The 11,911-nt window shown below is 44.7% G+C and overlaps 1 protein-coding gene and 1 long non-coding RNA gene across 2 annotated transcripts; one reads left to right on the forward strand and one right to left on the reverse strand.

Annotated features, from left to right (window-relative positions):
• Positions 1-501: 501 nt before the first annotated feature.
• On the forward strand, positions 502-1,400 carry LOC133729661 (uncharacterized). Its single transcript, XR_009856453.1, has 2 exons — positions 502-750; positions 844-1,400. It is a non-coding gene; the product is annotated as an uncharacterized LOC133729661 (long non-coding RNA).
• A 9,296-nt stretch (positions 1,401-10,696) lies between these two features.
• LOC133731376 (uncharacterized) lies at positions 10,697-11,459 on the reverse strand. Its single transcript, XM_062158762.1, has 4 exons — positions 11,390-11,459; positions 11,096-11,307; positions 10,977-11,036; positions 10,697-10,909 (listed from the first exon to the last, which is right to left on the reverse strand). Exons 1-4 carry the CDS (start codon positions 11,457-11,459, stop codon positions 10,697-10,699), a joined length of 555 nt encoding a protein of 184 aa, XP_062014746.1.
• Positions 11,460-11,911: the final 452 nt, after the last annotated feature.

Here is an 11,911-nt window from a genome sequence, read left to right on the forward strand (position 1 = left end):
TTTTAATGGGAAAAAATGGATCTTAGAAATTTGGCATAGTTTATTTAATTGTAGAGGATAATCGAATTCTATGCTCTTTTAATTTGATCTTGAATATGATGATATGAGGGGGAGTGAAATTGTGAGCCCCGGAAAAATGTGTTGAACTTATTGATGATCGTACGAGAAATTATTTCGCGATCTCGACAATTGCCAAAGTGCTCGAGAATATTTTCAGAAATTTTCATATTGTGAAATCCTCAATTTCAGAGTTGGGTAATAAAGTACACGTCACGACGAGTTCGTGGAAATTTTCGTGGAATTTTTCGGATACCCGAGCTATTTATAACGATTTTCCGAAGGGGTGGAATTTTAGAAAATAAATTAAAGAAATAGGATTTTCTGCGGTGCAATCCTAGCCGTTGATCTACCCACTGCCTAATCCTAGCCCTTGATTTTCAATTGAGGTTGGGGTATTTATATTCCTTGATCAGACCAAGGATGGGGATTAGTTGTAGAAAACACGAGAGGGAGAGAGCTGGGAGCTCTGACCCGGACGCCACCGACCCGAGAAGGAGACCCGGCCGCCGCGCCACCGTCCGGCCACCGATCGCTGACGGACGACCACCATCTGCTTCATCTCCGCGTCGCCTACCTCCCTACATCCTCAGATCGCCCATGCACCGGACGAGGAGGGAGACTCGACAGTGAGAAGCAGCGACTGCGCCGGCGAGTTTCTGCAATTTCCGGCCACCGCTTGGGCTGCATTCGGTATGAAAGTCCATCCTCTCGTCATGCTCAACACCCTAGTAAAATTAGTTTTTCGATTTAATCAAGTTTTGACAATTTTGCGTTTCTGGGTAGCCACGGCTTCGCCGTGTTCTTCGACTCCGACGACGTTTCCGGCACTTCTGGGCTTAGCTTCTGGTTGGAATGCGTCTGTATACGAAGGCAGACCTTGTTTAGGTATTGAAGTACGAGAATTGCTGGTTGAGTGGCCATCAGGTCGAACTCCGTCACCGGTCGAGTTTCGAAAGTAGGCTGGACGGAGTTGATCAACTCGGCGTCGACTAGGCTATCTCCAGCAACTGTGTTCTCCGCCCTGAGGTCTCACCTGCATGTCGACTACTGAAGGTAAAATCGAAGTCTGCTCTGTGGTACTTGTGACAGTTTGGATGAATTATGGTGTTGGAAGTGAAATTGAAGTTCGAATGCATGTGTGGATCGGGTGTTTGAGTCTTGGATTAAATTGGTTGAGTTGCATATTGAGAAATTGATCTGGATTGTGGAATAGATATTGTGGGTACATGAGGTTCCTGTGAAAATTGATGATTAGTGATGAACGAGTAAATTGTATTGTTGTTACGATTGAGTTGTGGTGTTTTGAATTGAATGAATTGTTGTGTTGTGGTTGAGATTGAGATATCCTGGTTATAAGTTTGAATGCATAGGCAGAATGGGTTGTCGTGTATTGATTTGAAGGGACTTGGATGATCAAGTTTATGTTTTGTTAGAATTGCCTTGGCATATTGGATGAACTGTGATGTTTTGCCTAGTTTAATCGAGTTGGGCAGATTTGGTGGTTTGAAGTATGTTTGAATTATGGGTTAAATTTGAGTAAATTAGGTACACCCATATTGAGTCAAAATTAATTGGGTGTCCTTAGTAATTCCGTCGAATTATTGTGCGACACAATCGTTAAGTAAAGAAAATAAATTAATATATATATTGGGTGACCTTAGTTAATTCGGGTGCACCTAATATTATTGGTCGATATCCTAAATCTCAAGTAAGATGTTCGGTAGTTGGGATAGTTATCGAACTTGTAGTGATTGGTCAACTTTGGTCAAAGCATGGTCAATCCTGGTTAAACCAGGAAGGGTTGGCTTTAAATATTTGTTCGACGAATTATTAACGTTAATTATGTCGGAATCTAGGACTCCAGTTACCCGAGGAACGGAAGGTTTGTGAATTCCGGACAACGTAAAAGGTTAAAGCATCGGAATCCAGGTAGGGGACTCGGGACTCATTCGGTTAGTTGTTTTCCGTTTTGAATTAAATGTTTATGCATATTTGAGTTGCATGGTTTGGTTATTGATGGCTTGAGAGTGAGTGGAACATAGCGATTCCTTGGGCTTCGATCCCCTAAACCTCCGGAGGGGCCGTATGGACGGAATGGTGTCTGACATCCTCTGAGGTGTGGCACTATTTCTAGGTGATATGGCGTAAGTGGACACTCTCACTACGCTTACCTGGTGATGATTTTATTTGAGGTAAGGCCGTGTAGTTGGTCCATGGGACTGGCCATCAGGTATTATGCATTTCTTTGAGTTTCGTGCATTGGATTTTGAGTCCGAAAGATATTTAAAGTTTGTCGTTCTTTAAAGAAATGGTTTAACTTTTTCATACTGGGATCCCAAATTATTATCTTATGTGTCGGTTTTCTAACCTAGTCGGGTGAAGTCCCTACTGAGTAGCGAGGACGAAAGCTCACCCCTACAACAGTGTGGTTGCAGGTACTGTGCACTGGGAACGGGATTGGAGCGGACGGAGCTGGGTGTGCATATTTCAATAGAAGTCAGGTTCTAAGTTCCAATCTTATTCCTGTTCCTTAAAATTGTATTTTCGGAACTTGTCACAATTTGTTTGTTTTATGCTAAGTCCTTTATTCCTCGGTTGTTTGCAACGTTAAGTCTTGGACGAACATTTGAATTTAAAAGTTTTAAAGTTTTCACCTCAATATTATTTTAAACGTTTTCGCTGTGCGGTTTACGAAAAATTATTTAATAAAATGCCTTGCGGGTTTCTGGAACGTAAATCGAACCTTTGGTTTATGTTTCGGGGTCTCGCGGCACTGTGATGTGTTCAAGCTGGTGAGGTGCAGTTTGGGGCGTTACAGAAATCTACACTCTTCTTTTCATATTTAGTTGAAGTTTTATAAAAAGATAAAACTAAAGTCTTTAAAGACAAAATCTAAGATATTAAAAAATATATATATATATAAAAAGTGTGAATTGTAAAATAGGGAGTGTGAATTTCACTTCCCCTATATGATTGAGTTTGTTCAATTCATCATGAAAAATTGTTATTGCAGTTTCTTCTGCTCTCTTTTTAGTCATCAGCAGTACTTCAAATGCTCCACAAATTCTACCTAGCTTTTTTTGTTAGCTCTCATAACGTAGGCTTAAGCGAAATTTTCTGCAAGTAGAGCCTGGAAATTGCAATTTGGGAACCAGTGTTGGTATTGCACATATGAGGACTAAAGTTTCTGAGGGGTCCTATTTGTAGATTTCACTGTTGCAGGTAAGTAAAAAAGAGTGTTAGTTTAAGGAAAATGCCAGTTTTACATTTATGGAATTTGATTATGGCAGAATTGCCTATTCTAGTATCGGAGAAACTTAAAAAAGTTACATGTCACAATAGCAGTAGTATTAGGTACTTGAGCTAATTCAAACAGAAAGATAAATTAATGGAAATGCATTTCATTCATTGATGGCTTTCAAAGAGCCGTTTGATACAATATAAAGAGTCTTCTACATTTGGGTTCCTGACATCTCGACAAGGACAATAGAATAGAAGGACAAAAAGGTTCCAACAACATGTGAGACAAAGGGTGACAGTCTGAATCACAAAATATAGCAGGGTTGACTCAGAAGGAGTCTGATCAGCTGTACTGCTTGGAGATTCGGTTTGTTGAAAGGAACAAGAGGATTAACTGTAATTGGGCCTGGGCCTGGTGATTAAGAGGAGGGTTTGGGTATGACCCTAACAAGTCCCGCCCCCTTAAAAAAAGGCCTGACCTCAGGCCTTGAAATCTGGAAATTGATTCATGATGGTGCGGGCCTCTTCCCATGTTACATCTTCAATAGGGAGTCCAGTCCACTGAATGAGCCACTTGGTGGTAGTCTTGTTGCGCTGGTGTTCGACCGACATATCCAGTACCTTAGACGGAATCCAAGAGAGAGTTCCATCGTTTTCCATGGGTGGGAGCGCGGTGGAGACGGAGACCTGATCGCCCAGCTTTTTCTTCAAAAGAGAGACATGAAAAACCGGGTGGATCTTGGCATTGGGAGGGAGCTGAAGACGATAAGCAACACGGCCAATTCGTGCTGCATGCGATCTAGTAAGGGCCATAGAATCTTGGTGAAAGCTTGTGAGAGGCGCGGCAGACCGGAGATTGCTGATGGTAAGGATGAAGTTTGAGGAACACCCAGTCACCTTCAGCAAATTCACGCTCGGTACGACCCTTATCAGCTTGTTGCTTCATTCTGTTTCGGGCCAATTCCATGTTGGACTTGAGGAGAGTGAGAAGAGAGTCCCTGGTCTGCAGGGCGACATCAACGGCGTGAACGGCGGTGCTGCCGGGAAGATACCGGATGATGGAAGGAGGTGGGGTGCCGTAAAGTGCCTGAAAAGGGGACATCTTGATGGTACTGTGATAGCTTGAGTTGTACCAATACTCAGCCCAATGGAGCAAATTAGGCCAAGACGTGGGTTTGTCAGCCACGAAGCAGCGGAGGTAGTGTTCGAGAGACTGGTTAAGAACCTCCGTTTGGCCATCGGATTGTGGATGGTAGGCGGAGCTCCGACACAGTTTGGTCCCTTGAAGTTTGAAGAAATGCTCCCAAAATTGGCTGATGAAAATTGGGTCGCGATCTGTGACAATGCTGCGAGGCATGCCATGAAGGCGGAAGACATCCTTGATGAAGAGATCAGCAATGGTAGCGGCCGTATAGGGATGTGAGACCGGCAAGAAGTGGGCATACTTGGAGAGTCTGTCCACGACTACCGTGATGGTGGTTTTACCTTGAGATGGAGGTAACCCGTCAATGAAATCCATGGAGATGTCGAAGAATACATTATCCGGGACCGGCAGTGGTTGGAGAAGGCCGGGGGGTTTGATGGTTTCATAGGATTGATGTTGGCAGTGATCACAGGTGGCTACGAATGACTTGACATCTCGTCGCATTCCCGGCCAAGCAAAATGGCAGGCCAATCTTACAAAGGTTCGGAGGAAGCCCGAATGCCCAGCTTGAAGAGAAGCATGAAATTTGAAGAGAAGCTTGGATCTCCAATCAGAGGTGGAAGGTACGAACACTCTGTCCTTGTAATAAAGTCGGTCCTGGAGCAAAGAAAACCCCTTTTTTGTTGGCTGCCCATGTAAGAGGGATGCTTTGATGTCCTGAGCTTCGGGGTCGGACGCACATGCGGTGTCAATGTGTGTGAGGCAGTCAAAAACGGGTGCTGTAATGGCCTGGATGGTGCATACTTCATGGTAGCGAGACAAAGCGTCCGGAACCGTGTTGAGATGGCCGACACGGTACTCAACTTTATAGTTGTACCGAAGCAATTTGGAGAGCCATTGGTGTTGAGTCGGGGTTGTAATACGTTGATCGAGCAAGTGTTTGAGTGTCTTGTGATCGGCGAGGATGGTAAAAGCTTGCCCCAAGATGTAGTGCCTCCATTTTTCGACGGCAAACAATATGGCCAGCATCTCTTTTTCATATACCGAGAGAGCCTGATTTCTGGGAGATAGTGGCTTGCTAAGATAAGCAATAAGGTGTTTTTTTGCTGCAGTACTGCACCAATTCCTGTGCCGCTAGCGTCATTCTCAATAACAAATGGGGCGGTGAAGTCTGGAAGAGCTAGAACGGGGGCTGTGGTTAGAGCGGTTTTGAGTTGCAGAAAGGCAGCTTCTGCGTCAGGAGACCAGGTGAAATTATTGACTTTCAACATGTCTGACAGAGGTTTAGCAATAAGCCCATAATCTTTGACAAATTTGCGGTAGTACCCTGTGATGCCCAGAAATCCCCTGAGGGCCTTGGTGGACTTGGGTTTAGGCCAGTCCACAATGCTTTGAATCTTAGCCGGGTCCACTGCAACACCTTGGCCAGAGATTACATGGCCCAAGTAGGCCACACTTGATTGAACAAAGGAACACTTGGACACTGTGACCCGTAAGTTATGCTCATGTAAGACTTGAAACACATTATGAATATGTTGAATATGAGAAGCTAAGTCCTTGCTATTAATAAGTATGTCATCGAAGAAAACGAGTACAAACTTACGGAGCATATGCTTGAAAACATGGTTCATGAGTGCATGAAAGGTGGATGGGGCGTTGGAGAGGCCAAAGGGCATAACGACGAACTCGAAGTGACCATCGTGAGTTCGAAATGCCGTTTTGTGGATGTCATCCTCATGCATCCGAATTTGATGATAATCGAAGCGTAGATCCAACTTGGTGAAGAGGGTGGAACCATGGAGTTCGTCCACCACGGGAATGGGGAAGCGATCCTTGATAGTGACCGCATTGAGGGAGCGATAATCAACACAAAAACGGCAAGTACCCTCCTTTTTGCGTACTAACAACACCGGGGAAGAGTAAGGGCTGCTGCTAGGCCGTATGATGCCTTGAGACAACATCTCTTGTACTTGGGTCTCAAGTTCCTCCTTTTGTGAGTGAGCATAACGATAGGGTCTAACATTTACAGGCCCAGCATTGGGTATGAGAAGAATCCGGTGGTCCACGAACCGCTTAGGAGGCAGCCCAGTAGGTGGCTCAAAGATGGAGGCAAATTGGGTGAATAGGGCTTCGAGTTCTGGGACCGCAAGGGGGATGGGCAGAGGAGCTGGCCGAGCGGTGACTTGGGCTAGAATGTCAAGATGGTCTGAGGGTAGGAGGCCCATCAAGCCCGCTTCATCCAGTGTTTGACTTCGAGAGGTTAACCCCCGCAGAACGTGTTTTTCTCCCTCAACCACGAACATCATGATTTTCTCCAAGAAATGCCAATCTATATATCCCAAAGAGTCCAGCCACTGTGCACCCAAGACCAAATCGCAACCTGCCACCGGAAGAAGCAAGAAGGAGTTGGTGTACTTGTATCCTTGCATTTCCACTGTGATGTCGTGCACCAACCCTGACGGTGATAGGGGATGGCCTGAAGCCGCGGTGAATGTTTGCGGAGGTGGGGAGCAAATGGGTAATCCCAACTTGATGGCGACTTTGGGGTTGAGAAAGTTCATGGCAGCTCCGCAGTCGATGAAAACGTCAATTTCGACTCCCAAGATGTAGCCTTTGAGTCGCATCATCTCGCTGGCTTTGGAGTGGCTGATGGTATGCAAGGGGACAATTGGTTCGGTCTCTACAGTGGTGTCTTCCAATTCAATTGGGCAGGCATGGAATTCTGGGCTTTCTTCGGTGGTGGTATGGGATTCCAGAATGGTCATGATGGGGTTTTTGCAGACGTGACCTTTAGAGTATTGCTCGTCACAATTGAAACATAGGTTCTTGGCCCGACGTTCTCGCTGTTCCAGAGGTGAGAGAATGCGGGTGGGGCGGTTGTTGGTAGTGCAAGGGTTGGATTGTGAGGTGGAAATTGGGGAAGTGGAGGAGGTGTTTAGGGTGAAGTGAATATGGTGGATGGGCTCCAACTAGTGGACCGGTGGAAGCGGGAAAGACGCAAGTCTTGGTTCTTTTGTTCATACCTGCGAGCTAGACGCTGAGCTTGGGCTAAGGATCTGGGTTCCAGGGCCATGACATCGTGTCGGGCCTTAGGTTTGAGACCCCCACAGAAAATGTGCAGCAGTTGGGCGTCGGACCATCCCGGTACTCGACATGACAGTTTGGTGAACCGGTTGATGAAATCTTCAACTGAGGCAGACTGTTGAAGGTGAGAGAGTTGAGCTGTGATGTCGGCAACTGTGCCGGAACCGAATTGCTCTAGCATAGCAGATGTGAGGGTTTCCCAAGTGATAATGGGATTTCTCTGCTCAAAGGCAGTCATCCAAACAGAGGCATCGGGCCCGAAGTAGGATGAGATAGTGAAGACTCTCTCATGAGGGGGAACTTGGTTGAGTCGGAGGTGGCGTTCCGCCATAGCTAACCACCCTACTATATCCTCGCCAGTGAAACGAGGTAAGTCTGATCGTGGTGGGCAGTAATGGTAGGGAGGTGGTGGTGGAAGTGGGTGAGTAGGAGATGTGGTGAAGGGGGATGTGGTTGAGCCACCGAAACTCAGGGATGTGGGTATAGTTGAAATTGAGGTGTGAAGGGGAACGGAGGAAGTGGGTGGGTGAGGATATGTGGAAACTACTGTCGAAAAGATCATTCCCGCAGTAGAGAGTGGGAGGCTAGTGTTGGGTGGTGTAGCCTGTGGTTGGGACAAGCCTAAGCCATTCCATGGTGTGGAGGGGGGAGATGGTAGAGAGCCGAAAAGGATTTGTGGTAGTGTGAGCTGTGGGTGAGTGTGAGGTGTGGCTATTTGAGAGATAACTGCTTCTGTGGATGGTGTTGGGGAAGAGGGACCAGAGGACAGTGTGGGTTGGAGGCGGTTTATAGTATCAGTGATGGTTTGTTGCAGTTGAAAGAATTGGTTGGTGAGGCTCGAAAGGATTCCATGGAGGTGTTTAGCTCGGCATTCTGAGCTTGTAAAGTTGCTACAGATTGTTGGACTTCTTAGATAGCAGGGATCTCTTGTTGGGAGGTTGTTGCAGCAGTTTTGGTGGTGGTTGGGATGTTGGTGCGTGGTGGCGATGCCATTGTAGGTGTGGTTGGAAGTAATGAGGATGGTGGTGCTAGGTGCAAGCCCCTCATGCAGGGGCTCTGATACCAGATATTAGGTACTTGAGCTAATTCAAACAGAAAGATAAATTAATGGAAATGCATTTCATTCATTGATGGCTTTCAAAGAGCCGTTTGATACAATATAAAGAGTCTTCTACATTTGGGTTCCTGACATCTCGATAGGGACAATAGAATAGAAGGACAAAAAGGTTCCAACAACATGTGAGACAAAGGGTGACAGTCTGAATCACAAAATATAGCAGGGTTGACTCAGAAGGATGTCTGAACTTTTCCAGACTATTAATTTTCATACCTATACTTTGAAAAATGTCATAATGGTACCTGAAGTTTTGGCCCCGACCCAATTTCCGTACCTAGCAACAGTAAAGTCGTCAACGGCGTTAAATTTTGAGGGGTAAATCTGGAACTTCAGGTATTCTCAAGAGAAAATCTTCCAAACAGTGTCTGAACTTTTCCAGACTATTAATTTTCATACCTATACTTTGAAAAAAATCAAAATGGTACCTGACGATTTAAGCCCGACCCAATATTCATACCTAGGAACAGTAAAACCGTTGACTCCGTTGAACAGTACCAGAAAAGTATGCCAATAACTACCGTTGGGTTCAAACATTGCCCCCCAGACCTCGAAGTCAAAGGTCTTCGTCTTACCTCAGTTGAGAGCCGCAGAACTCAGCTACCTACCTCAGTTTTCTATCAGGAGAAAAAATTGAACTCGGGTTCTTTACTCCTAACAGAAGCTCTGGTACTAGAAGATATGTTGGAATTCGCTATTACAGATCGAATCCACAATGTGAGGCGTCAACCACCCAATTATTCCCTCTCAGTGATGGCTTCGCCGGCAACGCGATCTTCTCCAGCATCTTCTCTGCTTCGATTTCAATCAAAAATCCCAAAACCCACAATCCAAAAAATCAAATTCAATTATTTGCAGCTGAAATCAATTTCAATTTTTCTTTTTTTGATGGGTTTGGGAGAAGACAACAGAGAAGAAGGAAAGAAAAGTCGTGATTAGGTAGATGCATGTGGAAATTTTGGTAGCTATAACAGCAAAAATGGTTTGGTTTGCAAGGGTTTGCTCGGTTTTAAGCCTAGTTCACCAGATAATTGGAATCATGGAGATTATTCGGGTGGATGCACAAGGAAATTTCAATGCTTTAGGTTGGAATCCGACGAGTCTGATAGCAAAGGAATCTGAAATTTTGGTAATTCCACTTTGGGTCAAGTCTGGGTCCGATCTCTGTCGGAAATGGAATGGCGAAGCGATTCCGATCTCTGTCAAAACGAGATGTCGTAGTTTGGGCAATCTGCTAGACAGCCTTGACGCGAGACCCTAAGTCAGGTTCTGGGGTGTCGGAGGACGATTCCGAATTCAGGTCGTCGATGTAGATGAAGGTCGGGTTCCGATCAAGTATGGGTCTGAGTACGGCTGTTGGCGGTGGTCTGGCATCGTACGCCGATCTTCCTGAGTTCTTCTGGATACGGGTATATGAATATTTAGATCTAGGTATACCATGTTGATATTGGTATTTGAATCTCGTATTGGGCATGGTAGTTATTGGCATACTTTTCTGGTACTGTTCAACGGAGTCAACCATTTTACTGTTCCTAGGTATGAATATTGGGTCGGGCTTAAATCGTCAGGTACCATTTTGATATTTTTCAAAGTATAGGTATGAAAATTAATAGTCTGGAAAAGTTCAGATACTGTTTAGAAGATTTTCCCTTGAGAATACCTAAAGTTCCAGATTTACCCCTCAAAATTTAACGCCCTTGACGACTTTACTGTTGCTAGGTACGGAAATTAGGTCGGGGCCAAAACTTCAGGTACCATTATGACATTTTTCAAAGTATAGGTATGAAAATTAATAGTCTGGAAAAGTTCAGACACTGTTTGGACGAATTTCCCATATAAAGAGTCTTCTACATTTGGGTTCCTGACATCTCGATAGGGACAATAGAATAGAAGGACAAAAAGGTTCCAACAACATGTGAGACAAAGGGTGACAGTCTGAATCACAAAATATAGCAGGGTTGACTCAGAAGGAGTCTGATCAGCTGTACTGCTTGGAGATTCGGTTTGTTGAAAGGAACAAGAGGATCAACTGTAATTGGGCCTGGGCCTGGTGATTAAGAGGAGGGTTTGGGTATGACCCTAACAAGTAGGAAGTTGGTATCCTTCCTATCCTGATCTTCTCTCTGGAACCTTTGACAATTTTTGAATGTTCTAATATGTGTAACATGTGAAAGGGGATTTGATAATGGCAGTGTCGCCTTTCCACTGGTTATAGAGTCCTCTATCCCCGGAAACTTGTTAAAGTAATCCTTCAGGGAAGCAGAAGCCTAAATACACAAAAATAAATACTACATTAAAGGGTGTTCAGATCAGCAGAAATCATTATGATCTTACCATTTCATCCCTAAATCTTATAATTATGTTCCATCCTAAACAACTCAGAGATCCAATAAGCTAAAAACCACAAATGAGAAAAACATAAACTTGGATTAGGCTAGCAGTTATGATAATACCTTGGTAATAGCAAGAGCTTCAATAGCAAGGATGTCGTTGACGAGGTCACGGTAGGAGGCCTTGTCGGGTTCGGGCGGCTGGTCGGAAAGACCGTGTCCACGGTAGTCAGGCGCGATGGCCCGGAAACCGGCGTTGGCGGCAGCGATCATCTGGTGGCGCCACGTGTACAATATTTCTGGGAATCCGTGCAGGAACAAGACCACATTGGGACCTGAAACACTCGTTGACCGATAGTGACAACTGAAAAAGTGTTCGAGTATGTTAAGAATGAGCAAGATTCAGGGATTGCTGACCTGTTCCGATGACGGTTACGTGGAGCTTGAGGCCTTGCACTGTTATGAAGTTGTGCTGGATTTGATCCATGTTTAGAAGTGAGAAACTGAGAAGGAAGACAAGAACTGTCAACGAAGTGTCCACTTTAAGAAGAGAGGAGGAGTTTCCTAGAATGGAAATGTAGTGTCAGAGTCAATGAGTAGTCTTAGATTAAGCCAAGTAATGTCTATATTTGACTATTCGGAGTCGTATACGATTCATTGTTGTCGTAACTATTCATGTGTCAACTAATAATGACTCATGCGTTATCAATATGACTCACACATCAACAGTATACGACTCATTGTTGTTTCAGCCAAGAATAGTATACGACTCATTTTATTATTTAGGTAATTTGTGTAGTGAGTTTCGTTATGTTGGATTATTTATTCTGATATGTGTTGCACAATAAACATTAGGGATTGAGGAGCACCATCTTGAATGGGTAGGTTTAGGAAGGAGGGGATGGAGAGTTTTCATATCCCCTGCCCTGCTACACCTCG

The sequence above is a fragment of the Rosa rugosa genome, chromosome 2 (genome assembly GCF_958449725.1).
Source record: "Rosa rugosa chromosome 2, drRosRugo1.1, whole genome shotgun sequence".
NCBI classification, from domain to species: Eukaryota; Viridiplantae; Streptophyta; class Magnoliopsida; order Rosales; family Rosaceae; genus Rosa; species Rosa rugosa.